Source organism: Drosophila persimilis, unplaced genomic scaffold (assembly GCF_003286085.1).
Source record: "Drosophila persimilis strain 14011-0111.01,24,50 unplaced genomic scaffold, DperRS2 tig00000000-arrow-pilon, whole genome shotgun sequence".
In the NCBI taxonomy this organism is placed as follows: Eukaryota; Metazoa; Arthropoda; class Insecta; order Diptera; family Drosophilidae; genus Drosophila; species Drosophila persimilis.
In genome coordinates, this window is record NW_020825288.1 from 26,409,095 (window position 1) to 26,433,518 (window position 24,424).

The following is a 24,424-nucleotide window of genomic DNA, read 5'->3' on the forward strand; positions in this document are numbered from 1 at the left end:
GAATACCTGCCTGCACTATTAACAAACTCTCGCACTCTCGTGTACATCACTCTCGTGATGATATTTGGACATCTCATGGCATTCGTGCATGCAAATATGTTCAACTTGAATGCATCAAAATGAACGTTGATGAGATTCTATCGTATTAACCGTCGATGTCTTGTTCGCGCTTACTTTTAGTTACTATCTTCTTTAACGATATATTTTTTTTCGTCTTCAGTCTTCAGCACACTCCCTTAATCATTTCTACTTATGTATGTATATGTTTTTACTTGTTGTATTACCAAGAGTTGACATTAAATTAAAGATGACTATTCAAAAACTGTCAATCAATTTGACTTTTATTTGATTCTGCTCCGGAATAATTTTACTAAGTCTAGAAAATGGCGGAGTTGGTATTACTTATGCTAGTACGCATTTTGTTACCGGTGACTTTAATCATTGGTAAGTTAGATAAGTTTATAAAAGAATAAAACTGATAACCCTTTCAAAATAGTATCCCTGGTTCGCCCAGTTGGTTTGTCATTTGTCTACCTTTTCATGTTCTTTATGTCGCCGTGGCTATTGCAAACCAAGAGTCGTACACAACGTACAATGTTACATGCATATTTAATAGTTCTGTGTGTGTTAAGTGTTTTGTTTATAATTGGGCATATTATAATTAATTTGGTCAATTTATTTCATTTTCACTTGGACTTGAGCATAGAACAAGTTTTTATTTTGCGTCAAGTTGGCTTTATCTATTTTAAGCGACTTCGGTAAGATTTTTTCAACTTTTTTTTTCATATTTAAGCTAAATGATACTCCATAGACTGATCACCGTTATGCAGTGGATACTTCCAGACATATTTATATTTATATGTACTCTGGCTTTATTTATTTTTGCAAAAATTTCTGCTAAGAAACAGAGAATGCATTTTCAAGATGAAGAAGAGGAAATTAGTCGGAAGAATAGGGAAACCAGCGGTAGTTTAAAAATGGCCGAAATGAATCGACTGTTAATTATTGTTTATATTCGATCCATACTCAAAACATGTAAATATAGTGATCTCTCTTTTATTAGCATACAAATAATAATGTATATAATCTGACAGCTCCAATTTTTTCTCTCATTGTACTCTACTTCGCTGCTACTTTAAGACCATCCCTACCCGGAAGCCTATATTTTCTGATGTTCATTATAGCTGGGACCTATTGGGCGATTTACCGTCAATTGCACCGGTACATTTATATCGAAACAATTTTTTTGTTAATATATTTCTTGACTCTTTAACATATAGCGGAATGCATTACCCTCTTATATTTATGGTCATTGCTCTGTCACTTCATATAACATTTATTATTGGCTGTCAATTGCCAGTAGTACAAAAATTAATCAACACCAATACAATTTGGTCTCGGTAAGAGGTAAAAGGGGAAAGATGATCTTAATATTAATTTTAAGCCAACAGCATTATGGGAATGGAGATTTTACTTCGGCTTTCCGAGCATAACAATAATGGAAAAATAATCGAATTTAATCAGGAATTGAATGTGGATTCATATCTAAGCCCAGTAGCTTTGATGCTGGCCTATTTTGTAACAACCCTCAACCTTATTCACCGTGCACAATATGAGCTTACTTTTAACAGTATACGTATGAACTTAGGACCGAAGCCCAATGATATACCATCTCAAAAGCAAACCGTACATGAAAGTAATGAATTAATATCGCCTAACGCGCAACCATCAATGCTGGAACAATTTTTTTATATGCTTTTTGATATCACGTCCGTTATTTATAAGAATAGCTACATTTTGATGAATACAATTATGATGGTAAGTGTTACTTACTTAGTTACGTTACGCAGTTACTTTCGGCATTGCTTGCGTTGCGGTCTAATGTAAAAATATTAGTTCTGTTATATTTGAATGTAATCACACATATGTACATATGTATATATTTGCATATTTACCGAAGTACTATTTTAAAAACTGAGTAGTCCTATTTTTTCGATCGGCGAGAAAGATTTCAATCATAACTTGTTGGACAGTAAACGAATTTTAGCACAGTAAGGTTAAGATATTTCATTGTTTTGAACACACCCGATAAAAGTAAATGAACGAAAATTAATTTCGTCGACCGCATCATGTAGATTGATATTGGTCTAATATGTTTTGGTAGGTATTGGTCCAGTGGTTTGGTTTGCTATAAAAGAGTTTACCATTTTCCTACCTATTTCCGACATATGTGTATACTCTATACTCGGTCTCAAAGAGTATAGGCGTCAAATTATAAAGTTAAACTCGTGTAAGTGTAGGAAGCGTTAACGAGGGGGAACGTTGTGAGTTGCTGCGGAGACCGCAACTGTACCTTTATACCCGATAATTAGTCGGTATGGCTCTCCTCCGGCAGACGCCGCTAATATTGAACGTCACGACAAAGAGTGCGTGCGAGAGAGACAGAAAATCAGTCCACTGCAAATAGATTTCTTCCTTTTGGCTATAAAAATTATCCGATCTGATCCAGGTTCAGCAGTAACATAGATACGGCCTTTCTCTATGATTATGCGTTTTTGGTTTTCTCGTATCTTTAAAATTGTGGATGCCACAGATTTTCGTCTTTTGTGGGGGCGGAAGTGTGCGGGGCGAAGTTTTGAAATATTTTTGTAGCAGTGACATATCACAGAAGTCTGGATCCAAAACATCTTATTGTCTTTGAGCACTAGGCGCTGAAGGGGACGGACAGACGGACGGACGGACAGACGGACAGACAGATAGACAGACAGGGCTCAATCGACTCGGCTATTGATGCTGATCAAGAATATATATACTTTCTGGGGTCGGAAACGATTCCTTCTGGACGTTACACACATCCACTTTCACCACAAATCTAATATACCCCAATACTCATTTTGAGTATCGGGTATAAAAATACTGAAAAAGGGAGTAGGTTTTAATAGGTTTGCACATCAAATTTATTAAAATTGTATGTCAAATGGATAAATTTGGATAATACCATTCCATAAATTTAGAAAATAATAACTAAGAAAAAGTATATGTAAATCAGTTTTGTATTGACTTGTAATATTTTTTGACATGGTGGACCATTTGGCGGAAATGCCCACACATATATTATTGATCAGCATTATACTTTATAGATGCCGTCGATGCCGCCTTGTCTCCTATAACATATACATAAGCACTTCATAAGCAACTCATAAGGATTTAACAAACGAAATCTTAATCTGCTTTTATTTGATATTTTTAACCACTGGATTGTAGATATACAAAGCAATAAGTTAAACCCCCATTTTATCATTACAGATTTGGTCAATTGTTTATCATAGTTGGCTGACATTTGTGTTACTCATTTGGGCAAATATTCTTTGGATGATACCAAATCAACGGCGTTCAATGATGCGTTCCAGCTTTTTTGTCGTACTTTTTGCCGAGTTCCTAGTGATTACTCAGTATATATATGGAATGAATATTTATGAGGAGGAGTTGCCCACTAAAGTGACGGTATGTTTCACGAATATTTCACGGTGTTTTCGTAAAGAACCATGGTCCGGGTATTTTATGGATTGTTCTACAACTCAGTATCACCAATGAGGTATATTCAGCCATTGATGTCTGCCCTTTCGGCAGATAATTTCGATACCTGACTATCGGCGTCCAATAATCTAACCATGACCATGGCCAGTCGAGCTTAACCTTTATCTCTCAGTGCTCCCGTGAGGTATAACAGAGCGTGCCAATGGGTGTTTCCATTAATTTATTATAACCCGTCTTCTTAGCATAGCTACATTCCCTCCTAGATTCCATATAGCATGGTTGGCGCACCATCGGCATGTATATCCAGTGAATTAGAGCAGGAAAGAGGCCACATGGTTTTTTATACCCGATACTCAAAGAGTATAGGTGTATATTAGATTTATGGTGAGAGTAGATGTGTGTCACACCCAGCTGTAAGCATTTGCGACGATAATTAAGTATATACATATATTCTTGACCCTTAAAGACTCCTGTAATATCACACGGAGTGTTGAGTTTGAATCTATATTTGAAAAAAAGATGTTTCAGTGAGAGGAATAATTTTTCCTTTTCGCCATATTATATATTAGTCAGTAAAATAAATAAAGAATAAAAGATAGAGGCCTCAAGGAATCGTATTAGCCGGAAAACATTATTTCTAATTGTCTAATTCTAAGTTCTAATTGCAGTGGACTCTTACTTCACGTCGGAACGTTGACTTCGTTGACGTCTTGCTTGACCTGTCCCTGTCTCAAGTCAATCATGTGAAAGATTCCTTGCTTCGATTGCTTGATCTATGCTTTGTATCGGATCCGACCATAGTGTTGTTAACCCGAGCCCTTCCGCTCACTATACCTGAAGACGCCTACCACCCTACTTTCGGAATATACGAGCAAGTAATGAATATAGCGAAAGTGGGAAAATCAGTTTTACACAGAGGAATTCCAGTTCATGTTGAACCTAGACTGTGAAGTGTTCCGACATGAAGTTAGAGTCCACTGCAGTCAGAACCCCTCCTGCACGTCGAGACGAACAGTCCTTTCTAAAAGTTGTGTACCGACCTGCCAAAACCTCGAAACTACGAATGTTCGGCTTTAACCAGGTTTCAGTAAACGCAATAATGTGGGAAGCAAATGCAACACTATCCCGGAAAAGAATGCTGAGCTTACTAAGTAAGACTCTAACATTCTGATAGGTTACTAAAAGAGAAGTTAGTTTTTTGGAAGGGTAAAAGGATTTGAGGATGGTACATTGGGATGATTTTTAAGAGTTATGGGGGGCCTATTCTTCTTCTTAGCCGTGAACTCCCTCACTACCAAATGCTCTGGCCAAAATTTTCCAGAGCAAATGGTGTTAAAATCAGTTTGGGAGACACCTATTTTAAATGAAGCTATCTCCCTGGCATAAGAGAAATTAAACTTCTCCACCTTTAAACCCACGGCTTTTATTTTGTTTAGATGTGAGGTTAGGGGCCAGCCGTGAAACAAAAACTTGTCGTTTTGGTGGGACTGCCACCAGTGGTCGTTGTTCTTGGAGCGGCAGAGTGACGGTTGGCACTTGCAGATCCCGCGGAGTGACCCTTTTACGCCTCGGAGACTCATTCAGCAGTTGCAGACTGCCAAATTGAGACTCCATGGCTAGGAGCCGATCGTACTGCTTGTTAAAGCCAACGGTCAGCTCCTTAAAGCCCTTCCACGTCTGCCTCATAAATATGACCATGCCTCACAACTGTAGTGCAAGCCATTATGTTTTGATATGGCAGCGCCGACGAGGCCCGTAAACCCAGCGCATTTTGCGGGCACTACGCTATGGCAGAGCCATCAGGGGATACTCGGCTGAACATGGGTGATCTCTTTCCGACAGGATTTTTTGGCACATACAACAGAAAACTCCATAATAAAAAATTTGAACAAAATAATAATATTTCAAAACAAATGGCTATAAAACAATTGAGCCAGACAAACGCTACTATGAGGAGAGGAGAACAGTTGCAGAAGCAGCTAATGAGAGAGAGAGCTACTGAACAGAAAGTTACGAGAGCGAGAGAGAAAGAACAGTTATTAAAGTTGAGGTGATAGGGAGAGAGTGATAAAACAACCAAAGCTACAAGACGAGATCTGTAATGCAATGTAAGGCGTACTCACGGCAACAACAAAAACACGACAAGCCGACGCCGAAAAATTAGAAGTTATATAAATAATGTTTTAAAACAAATCAAAAGGCATGCACTCGCGGAATAGAATTGAAGGCTGGTTAGGAAGTTAATTAAAGTTTTTTTTATGAAACATCGGCTGTTTATGCAAAACAAAAGAAAAATATGTGGAGCGAAAAACAAAGACGGGTCTGATCTACGAAAGACATCGAACGCTTTTTGCGATTGTGATTCACGTAACTCCACCACCCTCATCTGCATTGTTTTCATGGATTTGTTCACCTGAAATTATATCTATCTATATCTATACCTATCCTTATGTCTCGTATGGTTCTGGACTTGATCGTTTTTCGACTCAAATTGGCCCCACTGCGTCTTATTGGCATTGCTCAAATATATTAAGTTCTCAGGTTACAATGTTTGTTATTGAACTTCTCCGAAATGGCTCGACCGATTTTCCTGAAATGTTACGTGCTTTCGATTATAAGTTTTTTTTTTTTAGATGTTTTCGCTTCCGTGATGAAATGAATAATGATTTCATACACAACATTCAAACGCCAGGACCGAATTTTTGTTTCGGTCTATGGTGATTTCATATGTGTATGAAAATGTTTTATTCAATTTAATATTTTTCATAACATTTTCTTTGAATTTCATGACGCCACATTTACAGTAAATGCTATCGGCTCAGATTAGCGAGATTACCTTGGTAATCGCAGTAACAATATTCTGGGCTTTACAGGTGCTGCAGGTCCAGATGGCGATGAGCGCTTCCCACGATGCTATGCCTTAAAACTAATTAATCTGAATTAATTTTAATAATTTGTGACAAGAGAATTTTGTATATTAGAAGATATTAAATAAATTCCTTCTGTTGTTTTTTAGAGTTGTGGCTTTAATCTGGAACAAATTGGCTTTGTTCATCCGCAAAATAAAGGCAGTCAACCGTGGATTCCTTTAACAGTGAAGACTGGATTTCTATTTACTTTTTGGATAACATCTCGTCAGTATTTCAAGGAAAAAGCTGAGGATAGGACGCAAAGTGATCTCCTTCAGCAAATCTTTGGACCTCATCACTCACGTTCTGAGCACTTGCTTTTTGAAAAATCACAAGCACCACGACTCATCGTATTTATTTTCAAAAGTGTTACAAATTTTATAACGCGGATATGGATGTGGCTGTTGATATTTTTAATATTCTTATGTGCAATGATTGATCGTGTCATGACTGGTTTTCGGATTTGCTACATGTCACTCTTTCTTCTCTTTTTGATGGTCTTCCAGATGTCTCTTCAACTTTGGATTAAATTTCTCTATGGATATTGGATGTTTCTTATTTTCTATGCGATGTCAATACTGACAGTTATTTATACATATCAATTCGACAATTTTGATTACTATTGGCACCAGTTTTTAAATGTGCAGCCAACATTGTGAGTCAAACACGGTTTTCTTTTTTAATTTTTGTTCACTCTTGGTAACAAAAATAGGCAAAATGATATTGGCCTGCGCCGCTATCAGACGAAAGAACTGTTTTTACATCTCCTTATACCCACATTAACGGTTATATTTACTGTGGTTCAGCTACATTATTTTCACCGTCTTTTTATGGATTCAGTTCGACGCCCAAAACCAACTGATCAAAAGATCCGTGGTTCAATCATGACGTTTAACGTAGGAAGTAATACTCCACAAAAGGTCTTTGATACATACAAGCAGTCATGGAAAGTATTTTTTTCCGCCGGATATAGAAAGCTGCGCTCCAAAGGTCGACGATGGTTTAGGCCAGGCAAACTGATTACTTGGGGATTTTTGGAAATGCATATGATAAAAGCGGTGATACTGACGTCATTCTATTGTGCTATTTCCGAAGTTTGCTTTTTTAATTTCTTTTTAGTTTTACTTTCATTAATAAGCGTATGTGTTAATCGCTTCTTAAGACGTGTAATTTTCAGAGTTGTGACATTTTGGGTTTCGGTGTTGGTTCTCATGAAAATGATTTATCAAATAAAGTACCTGGATCAGAGTCAATACGATTATAAATGTGTAATGATGTAAGTGTAACGAATTTGAACTGAACTTATTTAACTTATTTATAGAAAAACAACACTGTAAATTTTGCGGAATGGATGGGCTTAAGCAAAATGGATCCAACATTTAGTTCGCTTTTGCGGTACTTATCGCCGTATATCGTTTATATGATCGTTACTTCATTGCATGCAGTTGTTAAGCTCAGGGATCATCTTATACGATACTCAATGTTCAAACGCAAAGAGCGCAAAGTATTGTTTCCAAAAATAAGTAGACAAGATGCTGAGCGTGATTTTGCAGGCCTTATCAAATATCTGTTAAACTATGGTTATTTTAAATTTGGACTAGAGATTACACTCATTGGAATAGTCTCCACTATTGCTCTTAGGCGCGATTTGCTTGCACTGACTTATGCAGTTTGGCTTATATTATTACTTAGCCTGAATCGAATGCAATGTGCACGAATATGGGAAATTTTGCAGCTGTACTTTGTGCTTTCTATATTTGTGCAGTACTTATATCTTCTTAATTTTCCACCAAATCTCTGTGCTGGTAAGAACATTAATGATTTAGTTTAAATAAATACAGATTTATCAATTGTCTTTGTAGTGTCATCGAAAGATTCCCCGTATGCAAATTCTACAAATACTATTTGGAAAATGTTGGATACCTCAACAAAACTTTTCTACAAATCAAAACTTATGCTCGATTTTATTGTTCTTTTGCTAATTTCACGGCAGCGTAAATCGTTTAAGGCCGAAATTCATCATATTGATGGCTCATACCGTGGAGGTGATAACAAAAACGTAGTATATAATATAGCAAAGCTTGGACATGTGTATTTTGAAAATCCAACACATGATTTTTGTTCATATGTGCGAAACTATGCAGATGTTTTAAAAACTGCTGTATTTTGCGGTTTTTTTTGGATAACACTTGCTATAGTTTTCATGGGAGGCGTATGCAGTATGGATATTCTTTCATTGGGCTACATTATATTTGCTTTGGTATTTCTATTGCAGGGATCGGAAGTGTACTTGCAAAATATTCATTATATTATCTGTCGCTGGAACTGTCTCATTGCATTTAATATTTTAAATATTGTTGTTAAAGTCAGCATTATTGTACTAGAAAATACAATTAAGGCAATAGATAAGCCATTTCTAAATGCCCTTTTTACAGTATTGCACCATGATAGATCATTCGCCCTGCAAAAGTCCGATCAATATAACGTATCTAATGAGATTAATTCAAGAGATGAAGACTTCCACTATGGTCCAAAAAAACTTATCTTCAAGAATACTTTGGTCTGGCATGCGATTATTTTTGCATTTATTATATTTCAACATCGAATTTTCCGGTCATACTACTTTTGTCATATTATAATGGATACACAAGCTAATACTATACTTGCTTCGAGGTAAGTGTCCTCTAAAAGTTGTTAAGCTATTTCTTCCCATTTGCTTCTTTACACTTTCACACTTTCACATGAGAAAGCTCCTTGTCGATCGCCGACTTAAATATATAAATTAAGCAGCACAGTTACCATTATTTTTAATACGATTCTAAAACGTATTCGCATAAATAAATTCCCTAAAAAGCGATAGAGAGACGATTTAAGGCTATGTTTTTTACAGCTATAAGCAATACATACAATAGAATTGACTGCCTGTATAAGTATGGTTCGCAGAATCCGATCTGTAACTCTCTGTGCGATCTGTAGGAGGCATTAACGAAGGCAAAACCGTCACGCCGAAGCGTCTTTTCCTTGCCGATGAAAGGGTTCCTAAAATTTGCTGTAGCTGCTGACTTTTATAAGGCTTATTCAGCTACCCGTGAGTATTCTCACTAACGGTTGTGACTCTCAGCACCACATAATAAATCTTCTTTATATATATACATCTCGTGTGGCGGTGGTTTTTGTTGAATATATTTAGAAAGGTGCTAAGGTGCAGCCATTTGACCAAAACTTCTGCCGCATTTTGCGTTATAAAAAAATATATTTTCACGTGTCGTGAACTCCTATAACACGGCTTTACGTATTTTTATAATTTGTTATACCCGATACTCAAAATTAATATAGGGGTGTATTAGATTTGTGGTGAAAATAAATGTGTGTAACGTCCAGAATGAAGCGTTTTCGACCCCACAAAGTATATATATTCTTGATCAGCATCAATACCCGAGTCGATTAAGTCATATCTGTCCGTCTGTCCCTATAAGCGCCGAGTGCTCAGGGACCGCCGATACCAAACGACATTTGGTATCCAGACTTATGTAATATGTTTCTGTAACAAGTACATTTCAAAATTTCGCCCCGCCCCCTCCTGGCCCCACAAAGGACGAAAATCTGTGCCATCCCAACTAGGGAGGACTGGGAGATGGACGAACCAGGACCTGCAAATTCGGTCAACTTCTACACTGATGGCTCAAAGTTAGACAGCCGCGTAGGAGGCAGAGTCTACTGTAGCGAGCTAAACATCAGTCATTGCTTCAGGCTCCCGGATCACTGTAGTGTGTTCCAAGCGGAGGTTGTGGCCATCCAGGAGACCATTTCTATTGTCTCCAAACTTCTTCTGGACACGCATTTAGTGTGCGTTTTCTTGGGCAGCCAAGCGGCTATTAAAGCTTAAAGCTTTAGGCTAAATATCGTCGAATTCAGCGACTGTAAACGACTGCCGAAGGTCTCTCCATGAGATCACAGAGCAGTTAGATCTCTTCCTTATATGGGTTGCCGTCCACAGGGACATCGAGGGAAACGACGCCGACGACGAGCTAGCCAGGCAGGGTATTAATATTCCTCTCTTATCGGAGAGGGAGCCAGAAGCGATGCTTTTGGCGACGTGGAAGGTTCTCATGCATGAATTGTTCGAGCAAAATGCAAACAGGAGATGGCAGCAAACCATCTCCTGTAAAGTCTCGAGATCGATATGGCCTAATCGATGGAAAAAGGGACTTTTCTCTGTACAGGTCCAAGTGAGCTTGGGGAGGCTACCATAGCCTACCGCCTTAACGTAAGGCTTTCTCATTTGCCGATGTAGCGAGGGGTATTGACCTAATGGGAGTCCTAAATAGGGGCTCCAAGGGCAGTCAGGAAGTGGCATAAAAAAAAGTGAATTCCATCGCTCGGTGGCTCGGCGGCAATATGGAAACGATAGCGGCTCTATGAAAGGACTATCCAGGAGTCAAGGCCTGGAGGCCGTAGGATGGGGGGACGTCCCTACCAGGCAGAGAGCCCGAGTGTAGGTCTTAAAAAAAACCCGCAGAACTGTCAGTGGGGAAGCAATGACACTTAAGAAAAGGGTGGATACCTTTTCAGTTTTCTACTGACCTCGCAGATGGTAATTTTGAGGAATTTATGTAAATTTTATCATTAAAAATCGAAGCCAGGTCCTGAACCTTATACTTGCCTCTTAAAAGATAAAGAGGAACATAGTATCTTGAAGCGTCCTTGAAGAAAACTGCTATTCGAATCATAGTTACGTGGAAACTGTATTCTGCTTCCCTCTACCGTGTCCAGTTCAATTCCCGAACCTCAGGCGGATCCTCGTATCGTATGCGGATGATGTTGCCATAGTATTATCTGGTATAGATTTTCACAGACGCTATATGAGTGCAAGTACAAATATAGGCTGACAAATGCGGACTAAATGTTAGGCCTTCTAAAAAGGAACTAGTGCTCTTCTTGTAGAAAGTACAAGATTCCTCTAGTTTCCCTCTATAGCTTCAAAAAACCATTGGACAAGACAAGAACGAGGGGGAACGTTGTGCGTTGAGGCGGACACCGCAGTCAGTCAGTCTGAGCGTGACGTCGGGCGCTGCGTAGCCACTGCAAATTGATTTGTTCCTTTTGGCTATAAAAATGATCCGATCTGATCCAGATTCAGCAGCATTCTCGAATATGCAACATTATGGATGCAACAGATTTTCGCCCTTTGTGGGGGCGAAAGGGTGTAGGGCGAAATTTTGAGATATACGATTTATAGTGAGATCTAACAGAAGTGCGGATACCAGATTTGGTTGCTCTAGCGTTAATAGTCTCTGAGATTTGTGAATATCCCTAGATTTTCGTCCTTTGCGGGGGCGGAAGGGGGTGGCCGAAATTTTGAAACAAACTCGTCACGGCAGACAGGGCTCAATCGACTCGGCTATTGATGCTGATATTGATCAAGAGTATATATGGGCACAGTACTGGATAGTAAACTGGCATGGAAACCCAATGTATTGGAAAGGGTGAAGAAGGCCACCATTGCGCTTTATGCATCCAAGAAGATGCTCAGCAGCACATGGAGCCTGTCTCCGGCTCTGATACATTGGATTTACATCTCGATGGTGCGACCAACTCTGCTGTAGTCTTAGTGTGGTGGCAAGCAACTGGAAAGAAAACGTATCATAAGCTTATGGAAAGGACTCAGCGACAGGCTTTGCTCTGTATTACAGGGGCGCTGAGGTCAACCCCAACAAAAGCACTCGAAACCCTACTTGGAATCGAACCCCTAGACATCCACGCCCGTCTGACTGCAGGAAAGGCAGCACAACGCCTCATCGCTTCAGGAAATATGTCGCCACAAGAATAAGGGCATAGTTCAATTGGAATGGAAATGAACAGATCAACTGATTACATGACCCCCCAAACATGCCCCGACGTAAAAACAACTGCATCTTTGGGACCTGAAGGCTGGAAAATCGGAAGAGACCAAACGGAGCACCTCAATATATATACGGACGGCTCCAAGATGGACGGAAGAGTAGGAGCGGGCCTATACTGTACAGACCCTGAGATAAGGCTGTCATATAAGCTACCGGACCATTGTAGCATATTCCAGGCAGAGGTTTTTGCCATCAGGAAAGAAGCAGAGGTCGCTCTTCTCACTGAAAGAGCACACGATGCGGTCAACCTATTCGTCGACAGCCAAGCGGCGATAAGATCCACGCAGTCGTCCGCAGTCAGTTCCAGAAATGTCTTGGCGAGCAGGGAGGCACTAGATACCCTAAGCACGACAAAGTCAGTGCGGATCTACTGGATTTCCAGCCACCAGGGCATTGAAGGAAACGAGACGGCGGACGTACTAGCTAAGGAAGGCGTCGGGCTGGCAAATACGAGAACCGAGAACGTGCCTGTCTCCCTTAGAACGCTGCAAAGCGTCCTCTAGACTCTAGAGGAGTACCACCGCCTGCAGAACCTCGAAAATCATGTGCAAGGACTGCAATGACAAACTCAGCCACTACCTGCTGCACCTACCACTTTTACCACAAATCTAATATACCCCAATACTCATTTTGAGTATCGGGTTTAAAAAGCGGAGCGCAAAGCAAAATCACGTCTGGTCACTACGAAAGAGAACCTACTTGGTCAGAAATTTTACTCGGTAGAAGGCAATTCCAATAAGGAAATTCAATATTGGTCTGCAGCCATCAGGTGCTACAGGCGATTAGCGGATTCCACCGGTGTGTGCAGTTACGGCGAGTGACGGTTCTTTCGTGTCGCCCTGTATCCTAGGACATGTAATAAGGTGGCATTGTATTCACCAGCTGCTATAAAGCGGTCCCCTAATAGGTTGACGAATTCTAAAAATGTTGCTCCGGAAACGGACGAGCGTAGTGCCCAACGCAGCGGGTGGGTTTAATTTACCACTTTGAGTTTCGAAATGAATTAATGTTGCATGTAGATAGGTTGTAGCAACTGATGGTAACAGATAATGCCTGAGGCGACGCTTGATCAGAATTCCAGTACCTTCATGAGCCCTACCATCGGGATGATTTGCCGCATAGAGTTGTAGCCAGAGTTTTCAGACCATTCTAGGGGTAACTGAATACGATCTTATAGTATCGGAGGTTTGGGTTTTCAAGGATACAATATTTATATGGGCGGATGACGGCGGATTGACTTCCATCGGTGAGGGATGACAACTTAGAGTAGAAAAATATTCCAATATTTGCTTATGGCTTATGCGAAGAAAGTTTTGGAAAGCGTAAATGAAACGAACCAAATCGAACAATTTTTGTCAACAAGTCAACATGCTGCAGTCTTTTTCCAAATACGGATGTTTCAGTATATTTTCGATATAATTGGGCTTAATTAAATATAAATATTTAATTAATTAATTATGTTATTTATACTGGACTTACTTTATTAAACGTATGCGTCTTCAATGGAGTCGATAGCTGCAGGGCAAGAAATAAATCCAATTAACCGTGTTCAGGCCAGCAGCTGTTAAAGGGCAACCGCCCTGTTAGTACCCCAGGTTAACAGCCTGTTATCGCTGCTGGGAACCGCTCAGTTAACTGCCAGCTACATCGCCCTCTGCCTCGCCCTAGCTCTCCCGGTTCTCTGCTCTCTTACGATCCGCACGTCGCTCACCATAGTCTTTGCATGTAAGCGAGAACCAGTTACGATTCCACCCCCGCTACAAGCTGCCGTCTTTCACTTATTCTCGCTAATTCTCAAATGCATGGAACATATTTATTGGAACCACACTCTGACTTCTTCATTTGGATACATACTGCCATTCGACGCCGGATAGCAGCTTCTCGATCCGCCCCCCTACAAACAAACCGGTAGTGATAAGGCAAAGATAAACCATCCGACCGTTTCATAACCTTTCGCTTAACATAATTTCAACTTTATTTATAAAAATTGCAATTACAGGGGGGCTTCTATAATTGAAAACTTGCACTACAAGCAGATTTATGACCGTCGTGAATATGAGAAGAACGTTTTGGAGAGCGTAAAGGCTAAAATGGAACGAATTCGTGCAAGTAATCGAAAGAATTTTACAAGTAAGTTTATTATTTCTTAATTATACCTGATACCCAAAATGAGTATTGGGGTATATTAGATTTGTGGTAAAAGTGGATGTGTGTAACGTCCAGAAGGAATCGTTTCCGACCCCAAATAGTACATATATTCTTGATCAGCATCAATAGCCGAGTCGATTGAGCCATGTCTGTCTGTCCGTCTGTCCGTCCGTCTGTCCGTCCCCTTCATCGCCTAGTGCTCAAAGACTCTAAGAGCTAGAGCATCGATCTTTGGATCCAGATTTCTGTGATATGTCACTGCTACAAAAATATTTCAAAACTTCGCCCCGCCCACTTCCGCCCCCACAAAAGACGAAAATCTGTGGCATCCACAATTTTAGAGATACGAGAAACCCAAAACGCAGAATCGTAGAGAATGACTATATCTTTTAGACTGCAGAATCTGAATTGGATCGTATTATTATTATAGCCAGCATCAAGAAAACAATTTCATTTTTTCTCGCCCTGTCTCTCTCTGACACACACGTAGCATAGGCGGCTTTAGGTAAGGTTAGGTTAGGTTAATCCGGACGGCCCTCAGCGGGGCCACGCATAGGCCAATCTGGCCCTTAGTTATCCGGATAGGGGGGTGTATGAACCGTCGCGGGAGTGTTTAAGGGTTTTAAAGTCCCCGAGAATCGAGGTGTTTTTAGCATAGGCCAGCAGTTCCTGTGGCGTCCACAGGAGCCATCTTCCAGTGATGCCAGCACTGGGGCGCCCAGGTATCTCCTCCTTGCCCTTGAGAGAGCCGGACAGTAGCAGATGAGATGTTTCAGGGTTTCGATAGCCCCAGGTTCATCACATTTCCTCTGCTGCATGTGCAGCAGCCAGACAGTGACCTGTAAGTATTCCCACTAACAATCTACAGTCCTTTCGTGGTAGGTGCAGTAGGTAGAGGCTAAGTTTCTCGTTGCGTTCCTTGCACATTATCTTCGAGGTTCTGCAGGTGGTGTTACTACTCCACCTGCTATCAGTCTGTGTTCTAGCCTACTTCTCTAGATCGCATTGCAGCGTTCTAAGGGAGACAGGCACGTTCTCGGTTCTCCTCCTCCTCCTCCAGCCCGACGCCTTCCTTAGCTAGTACGTCCGCCGCTTTGTTTCCTTCGATGCCCTGGTGGCTGGGAACCCAATAGAACCCCAAGATGTCTTTGTCGTGCTTAGGATGTCTAATGCCTCCCTGCTCGCCAAGACACTTCTGGAACTGACCGCGGACGACTGCATGGATCTTATCGCCGCTTGGCTGTCGACGAATAGGTTAACCGCATCGTGTGCTCGTTCTGTGCGGAGAGCGACCTCCGCTGCTTTCCCGATGGCAAAAACTTCTGCCTGGAATATGCTACATTGGTCCGGTAGCTTATACAACAGCCTTATCTCAGGGTCTGTATAGTATAGGCCCGCTCCTACTCCTCCGTCCGTCTAGGAGCCGTCTGTGTATATATTGAGGTGCTCAGTTTGGTCCCTTCCAATTTTCCAGTCTTCGGGTCCCAAAGATGTGGTTGTTTTGACGACAAGGCAAGTTTGGGGGGTCATGTAATCAGTTGATCTGGTCATGCCCCTGCCAATTGAACTGTGCCCGTATCCTTGTGGCGATAGATTTCCTGATGCTATAAGGCGTTGTGCTGCCTTTCCTGCAATCAGGCGAGCGTGAATGTCCACCGGGTCGATTCCGAGTACAGTTTCGAGTGCTTTTGTTGGGGTTGACCTCAGCGCCCCTGTAATACAGAGCAGAGCCTGTTGCTGAGTCTTTTCCATAAGCTTATGGTATGTCTTCTTTTCAGTAGCCTGCCACCACACTAAGGCTCCATACAGCAGAGTTGGTCGCACCACTGAGATGTAGATCCAGTGCATTAGAGCAGGTGACAGGCCCCATGTGCTGCTGAGCATCTTCTTGTATGCATAGCCTTCTTCACCCTTTCCACTACATTTGGGCCTTCATGCCAGCTTGCTGTCCAGTACTGTGCCTAGGTACTTCACCTGTGATTTTGGAGTCAGCCTAGTTTGGTCAATTTCCGGGGGGTCCATATCGGTACCTTGTACCTCTTGGTAAAGAGGATGAGGTTATGAGGATACTGAGTCCTACCTCTTCCGACCACTCACGTATCTCCGTGAGTATACGTTCCATTATGTCGATGGACATAAGCCCGTCCATATGTTGATTGCAGGGTGTATGCTATTCGCTTCTAGGCGACTTGTTATTGCGGTTGTGGCCACGTTGTTGAATGCTCCTGAGATGTCCACAAATGCTCCCAAAGCATACCTTTTGTTGTGAAGGGCGCTCTAAATGGTGGCTACTAGCGAGTGTAGTGCCGTCTCCACTGATTTCCCCTTGGTGTAGGCGTGTTGGTTTGTTGACATCAGTCCCCCTACCTCATTCCTGATGTGTAAATCCAACAGCTTTTCTAGTGTTTTTAGTATAAAGGAGGTAAGGCTTATCGGTCTGTAATCCTTGGGACTCACGTGGCTGCACATTCCTGTCTTAGGGAGGAAGACAACTCTCGAGGTTCTCCATTGGATCGGGATATAGCCCGTACTTAGGCATGCTGAGTATATTGCGTAGAGCCATGGGGTAATAACCTCTTTGGTCAACTGCATCATGGCTGGGAATATCCCGTCCAGTCCTGGTGCTTTTATGCCCACGAAGGAGTCTATGGCCCAGTGGATTCTCTTAGTGGTTAACAGACCTATTGGGGGGTGCTGTTCCTCAGTTGCTAGGTCCTGATGCTCCTTGGCGTCAGTGACATCGGTGCATCCAGGGAAATGCGCCTCCATTAGTGCTGTTAGGGCTTCTTTACTGCCCTCTGTCCACTGTCCGTTGTCTAGTTTTAGTTGGCTCTGTACTGTGGGCTGCTGTGAAAGCAGCTTCCGGAGCCTAGCGGTTTCGGGCACTTTTTCGATGTTGGAGCAGAAGTTTCTCCACGAGTTCCTTTGTGCCTTACGTATTTCCTTCTTGTAGCTCCTAAGTAGGATCTTATATTCCTCATTAACAATCTCTTCGTTCGCTTTTTTGTCGATCTTGAAGAATTCCTTGAGGTTGTTCCTTTGGAGAGATAGATCTCGGTTGCACCAGAGTGGCTTGGACCTCCTCTTCGTTCTCGAGGGTTTGCACGATGCATGGTAGGCGTTCAGTAACTCGTTGGATAGGGTCTTTAGGGACTTCTCTATATCCTCCGCGGATTTCACTGAGCCCGGATTCGCGAGCTTCGAAGTAACTGTCTTTTTAAACTTTACCCAGTTTGTGTTCCGGGGGTTTCCATAGACTGTTATCTTCGAAGAGTGTTTGAATTCGCACTTGAACTGAATGTAATTATGGTCTGAGAAGGATGGTCTTTTGAGGACTCTCCAGTCAGATACCAAGCTAGTCTTTCCCGTGACAAGAGTTAGGTCTTGCTCGTTTGACGAGGTGGGATCCACGAAGGTGTGTTCCTCCCCCACGTTTGCTACGTCTAAGTTAGTGGATAAGATAAAGTCTAGGAGTGACTCACCTCTATCGTTGATGTCAGGGCTTCCCCACATATTGTGATGGGCGTTGGCGTCTGCACCGATGAGGAGTTGGAGATTTTTGGAGCCGGCTTCTGTCACCAGACTCCTAAGTTCTTCCGGTGGGGCGGGCCTGTCGTGTGCCATGTAGCAGGAAGCTGCCATTAGGCGTTTTTCCTCGCTCTCCAGCATCAGCATCGTCAGGTCATCCGTGCTGTAATGAGACATAAGATGAGCATGGATTCCCTTCCGTACGAGTACGGCGGTTCTGTTCCTGCTCACCGATGTTGAGTAGAGAAGGCTGTAATTTGTGACTTTCGTCCGACGCAATCCACGGCTCCTGGACTAAAGCTATGTCGGCGGGCCCTTGCTACATGGCAATGAGGAGCTCCGCCGACGCTACCTTGCTTTTTAAAGATTGAGTTGCAGCACCCTTAGTGTCATGGATGGCTAACTCAACCTCACACGACGGGTTGACTATGATTGTCAGGTCAGCGTCCTCCTCCACCTCCGAGTCGTCCAGCGCAAGACCCTGGGCGGCCTCCACTATGGTCTCCAGACCTAGGTCCTTCTCGACCTCACCTGCCTGGAGGGTGTGCGCATCTTTGTCCTCGGGGTGGCGCTTTTTCAGCCGTAGGTATACGCTACCGCCCCACGCCATCTTCCCGAACTTGGGATACAAGATGTCCACCGCCTCCTTGCTGATCTGGAGGATCACGTGATGGCCCCCCTCGTTGGGTAGTAGGCTACCGGCGTGCAGAACCTTCCAGTCAGCCGTTGGCACGTCTTGATTTTGCCTCTGCAGCAGCTTCAGTGCTCGCTCCCCCTGGACAGCAATGGGGAAGACCTTCGCCTTTGGTATGGACGGGATCAGCTCCCTGTCTGCCACCTCCAGCTTGGCCCCCTCCCACAGAGCTTCCAGTAGGGGCACCTTCTGCACCAGCCACTGCCGCGTTGGGTCGTCATTACACTTGAGGATTTTGACCCCGTTCAGCCATCCCGCTCCATCGAACGTTAGGGTCCGTTCCCGTCCCTGCGGTCGATCAAGGCCACAATGAGATGTCTCTTGGACACCTCGCTCATGGCCTTCTGTCTCGGCTTCCTCGTCTTCGGCTGGGAGGTGGCCACCTTGTGCCCGCGTTGCCGCTTGCTCGCCGGAGTGTCTTTGGCAGCACTCTCGATCGAGCGTTGCCTCTTGGTGGCCAACATCTCCTCCATCTTGTTGGCGAATCCACCGTTTGTTGTCTTCATCTGGGGCAACTGCGCGTAGTGCTCGCGGCCCTGCTGTACCCGTTGCTCAGCCCAGGCTAGCTTGGACTTCTCCTCTTGGGAGATATCCGCCTTGCCCTGGAGCCGGCTCAGTAACTTGAGGGCCGCCTTATACTGAGCTTTTGCCTTCATCCCCTCCCTGGAACGCTTCGGCCCTTCCCTACGCAGGGAGCTGGTACCTGGTTCCGGCGAGCGGCTTTCCTCTTCGGTCTTGCTAATGGATAGCACGCTCTCCGGGTCCGAGTCTGCGTCGACAACGGCACCCGCGCGGCTCACCCTGCAACGCGTCGTTTTTGTGGCAGTAGTATTACAACTGACATGACCTGCTCCCGCCATGCCCGAGGTGTGACCGCTGGCGACACGCAGAGAGGATTGCTCCTCCCCGTGCCCGCCGGTGGTAGCAGTCACGCTTTCCACCGACGTTTGGGTTGACATCCCAACCCGTGTTTGCTCCTTATCAGCCGCCATATTTGGCCCGAAGGTCCATACCAGTTAATGTTTTTCGGGGGGACCACCCCCTAGCGTTTTATGCCTGGCCGCCAGGCACCTCTAGCTATGGCTTGGTTCAGTTCCCCCGACTTTAGATCGGGAAGACGATGGACCATAGCCTTAGCTAGACACTGCATTACACCGGGCAGGGCAAGCGACAGTGCATTATCCTCGCCCGGAATAATACAGTGTCCATTGCCCAGCCGGCACCCTCGTGGAGGGTTCAGCTAGAGGGTTTTTGCCAGCCCATAGGCGGCTTTGCTTAGAGTATAACATTAGCTCCTAGATCTCAGAGACTATAAAAGCTAGAGCAACCACACCCCCTTCCACCCCCGCAAAGGATCCAAATCTGGGGATATTCACAAATCTCAGAGACTATTATGGCTAGAGTAACCAAATTTAGTATCCGCACTCCTGTTAGATCTCACTAAAAAACGTATATCTCAAAATTTCGCCCAACCCCCTTCTGCCCCCACAAAGAACGAACAACTGTTGCATACACAATAATGCAGATGCGAGAAAACTAAAAACGCAGAATCATAGATAACGATTATATATATCAGGTTGCGGAATCTGGATCAGATCAGATCGTTTTTATAGCCAAAGGGAACTAATCAATTTGCACTGGCTACGCAGCGCCCAACGTCACGCTCAGACTGATTTTCTGTCTCTCTCGCACGCACTCTTTGTCGTGTCGTTTAATATTAGCGGCGTCTGCTGGAGGAGAGCCATGCTGACTTAGTATCGGGTTTTAACTGTAGAGTTGAGGTTTCCGCATCAACTCACAACGTTCCCAGATCGTTTTTTCGCATTGATCATAAGTCCTACTCCTTTATCCGTCAAAAGAAAAGTCGATGGGTGCATTTGAACATTAGGCAATCATTTTTACCGTATTTTTTTCATGGCACTGAGTATAAGTGGGACTCTATTGTGATGAGTGTTTGTAGTGAGGCTGACGATGCTCAATTCTCCAACGTCGAAATTGTTGATCCAGTGAAAGTCCTAGAAGCCGTTGCATGAAATGAAAGGTTGTTGTGTTTCGTGGTATATAAATATATGTAGGTATGTATTTGGTTCGGGGGTCGCACGATAGATCGGCCTTTTAAATCGGGGTGTGGAAACATAACTAACTCTATGCTTTATGATTTAATTTGCGGTGAGCGCCGTGTGGATCGTGTATCGTAGAGGTGTTCCGAGCGCCCCTCTGAGCTCGCGAGAGCGAGTTGGGACCGGAGCGCACGGAGTTGACACAGTACGCGGCAATCATTTGCTGCTGGCCTGAACAGTGAGAGAGATTACAGCATTTCCCAGGTCGGGAAATGGCAAAAAAAGTAAAAAGCGGACTTCTCCTCTTTCTCGTCCCGGCAACATCTACGGAAGACATTGTGGGGGATCGACAGTCTGGAGTCGCTTGTGACAATCTGCCAGTGTCCAGGAATGACTCGAGTACCTGCAAAGCACTGTACTCTGCTGAGTCCGTAAGGCTCTGCCGAGCGTTTCTACGATCGACGTGGCCAAATCTAACGCCAGATTTTGCAGGTGATGGTTTGCTGTCATCGCCTGCTTGCATTTTGCACAAAATTCTCGCGCGTCCCTCTCCGGTCGTTAATTTTCATGATATGCACACTAATCCGGAAATATGCACACTGAGTATTTGACTAGGGAGAGTTTGGAGGCAATAGAAAGGTCCTCATTGATTGCTTCAACGTCTGCCTGGAACATACTACAACGATCCGGGAGCCTAAGGCAATATGTTGATGTTGAGCCATCAGCGTAAGTTTGGACCGAATTTGCAGGTCCTGGTTCGCCCATCTCCCAGTCCTTCCTAAGTGGGATTGATATCTGGAAAGGCGTCGAGAGGTGATCATTAGGTTAACAGTCATCTGTCGAAGATTCCAGAGTGTCCAAACGTGGATGTTTTCCATAGACTGGCCTCTCTCATTCTGAGAGTGGAAAGTTTTTCCACCGTCTTTCTCAATCCAATCGAATCGTCAAAAACATCAGACGTGTTTTCCGCCAGATGATACAAATATAATGCCATTTACCGCAAATTAATTCGCATGGCCATGAATATGATCACTTTGTGCTATGGATACCAATAAAAATCGATTAAATATTAAATCTTGAACAACCAAATCCCAACATATAAGAGCACAAGCTCTGTAAGCAATACAGAAATAATGAGACAACAGAAATTCTCTCGGCAGCAACAACACGACGAACGTCGAATGTCGTCACTCAGGAACAACGCTTACTTCTCTATACGTTCACCCGAGGTAACCGTACCAACAACAACTGCACTGCAAGCGACAAGAACTGACTCCTGATAGTATGCCTATAGGTAAAAATTAAGTTCACCCAATCTACAAGCTCCAACATCTACAGCACCGTTGACTCACCGTTGAGGAACCATACAAACGAAATGGACCCGTCCAATAAAAAACTGTCAAATTGCTTATTGTTTAGAGTTTATAGTTAAATTATGATCAGCTAAACTGTGTAGAAATAAGAATGAACAAATCTTAAAATTATCTACTACTTGAAAGTAAACTATAGTTATACTAAAAGGTCTTCACGACCTCAGTGATCGCATTTTTGTCCGTAAAATATATTAAATGGCGCGTTTTTCCCCGAAAAGAATAAACATCTGCTTTAGAGAAAAACGGGGCAATTCTAGGACGATTTGATTCCTAAAACAATTGACGCGAAATCTTTCACGAAGCATCTGTCGTAACTTGCCAGGCCCAAAAACGATCTTAGGCCGAACAGCGTTGTTGGCTTCTCAGGGTCTCGAGGTATTCCCCGCATGTCTTAAAAAAATTGGACATCTCTCGAGCGACTCTCATGTTGGCGTCGTAGAGGCTTTTCAACACCCAGTCGTCTAACATAGTCGTCTTGAGACTTAAAGAAAATAAATTGTGCATCGACATGTTAGCATGTTTTGCCGAATTGTTCGGGCAAAGCATCATCGATTGCTCTCTGGAAAATGCTACCTGCATTTCGTAGACCAAAGGGCAGTCAACAAAACTCCTACTTTCCTCCATTTACGGAAAATACGTATTTTCTCGGTCGCGCTCCGCCAAGTTTTTTTGGTGGTATCCAGACTTCAAGTCCACTGTTGTGAAGTATTTGGCAATACCCAAGTTTTCTAAGATCATTGAGATGCTTGCCATCGGGTATATGTCGATTTTTTGATTAAGCTTCCGAAAGTCCATTACGAGACGTTTCTTTTTATTGCCCGCATTAGTGGGGAGGTCTTGCCGAATATTGACAGAATTTCTTCGAAATTTTATTTGTCCCGTTGATTGAGTAGACGGCAAAAGGTGTCTCGACAGGGATGACGCCGCGAAGCCAATTACATGGCTTGATGTAATTCCTTGACGCACCCGTGTCTATGAGAAGCTTCATATTAATCTCTGCTATTTTCCGCCAAACGTATGGCAGCAGGGACCTTCCCCTCTCGTACTCGAATACGCCGTCCGCTTCTATCTCATCGACAGCTTCGGCAGCAGTCCCATTGTAGGCCGTCTCGATCTGGTTGTAACCAGCTGTAGTGTGTTCTATCCTCTGCTGCCAATTTCTCGTGGTGCGCTCTGACGTGTTTTTCTTCCACGCAAAATTGTGATTCCGACCACCCAATTGCGCCCACAGACCCAAAAGGTTTTTGGTAAGCAGTGGGCAGTCTGAGTTTGGAAGAAGAAGGATCTACATCCATGGGCTCCCGGCCCTGGGCGCGAGTCTTGCCACTATTGGATCGTTGGTTTGATCTTCCCTGCTGGGCGTTGGATGCATCTTGCCTTTTATCGTAATGAGGGCTTTTATAGGAGTCCACAGCTCTATACTGCCTAAAATTGCCCTGGAGTTGCGCTTGAGTTCGACACTGACCCGTTTTTTGGGCGTTTTCCTCCATGGCTCTGGCGTAATTTGCAGCCAAAACGCTGCGAACCTCGCTGGATTCTGCCGCTTCGGCAAGGGCCAGAGCGGTCTGTAGATCTTTCGGTGTTGCCGAAAATACTGATGTTTTCAATGTTCTCCTTAAGCCTGAAACGAATACGTCTAAAGCGTCGCCCCTGGCTTTTTCGTTTAGAATGTCCGCTGCTACCGCATTATGGACCATTACGTTTTTGTTAGTAATGAGAGCAAGCTGCTTCTCAATCTCGTCATAGTATTCCGCCATGGACAGGTTTCCCTGCTCACGCTCACTGGAGTTTTGTCGGAATACGAACTATCCAATCTATTCAAAATTGCCTTGAAATTTAAGACTGTGTTGAAAGATGACAGGACGTTATTTGCTTCAACTTTCGGTGCAGGCTTACATGTGCTGAACTGAGCAATCTCGGCTTGTAATTGCTCTAACCTGGTCTCGAACCGCGAGGACTAATTGGCTGTCGGACAGTCGCTCGGGACTCCGCGTAAGTTGTACCAACCGTGCTGACTTAGGGTCCAAATCCACCACAGTAATAGCGCTACATGTTTTAGGGTCTTCACCTCTGGCGCTCGACTATCGGCACGTCATCATGAGCCAGCTAGCGAAGTAATGCTTTGCATTCGCTGATTACGAGTTTGATGTCAGTTTTCTTGTTTCGATATGTATGTATTGAGTTATTTTCTCTCTTCAAAAGATCTATTAAAATGAGTAAGATGTACATAGATGAACATACATGTGTAGGTGTCCAGACCTGTCCGATATTT

At 43.4% G+C, this 24,424-nt stretch overlaps 1 protein-coding gene across 1 annotated transcript in view; it reads left to right on the plus strand.

The window, feature by feature from the left end:
- The first annotated feature begins 383 nt into the window (after positions 1-383).
- LOC113567376 (piezo-type mechanosensitive ion channel component) overlaps positions 384-24,424 on the plus strand; it is a 29,823-nt gene continuing 5,782 nt past the window's right edge. The window contains exons 1-12 of the mRNA XM_026995022.1: positions 384-444; positions 497-758; positions 812-1,035; positions 1,095-1,221; positions 1,281-1,400; positions 1,452-1,818; positions 3,307-3,504; positions 6,554-7,101; positions 7,159-7,714; positions 7,768-8,251; positions 8,321-9,119; positions 14,349-14,479. Of these exons, the coding sequence (XP_026850823.1) occupies positions 384-444; positions 497-758; positions 812-1,035; positions 1,095-1,221; positions 1,281-1,400; positions 1,452-1,818; positions 3,307-3,504; positions 6,554-7,101; positions 7,159-7,714; positions 7,768-8,251; positions 8,321-9,119; positions 14,349-14,479 (3,877 nt within the window). The remainder of the gene's footprint in view (positions 445-496; positions 759-811; positions 1,036-1,094; positions 1,222-1,280; positions 1,401-1,451; positions 1,819-3,306; positions 3,505-6,553; positions 7,102-7,158; positions 7,715-7,767; positions 8,252-8,320; positions 9,120-14,348; positions 14,480-24,424) is intronic.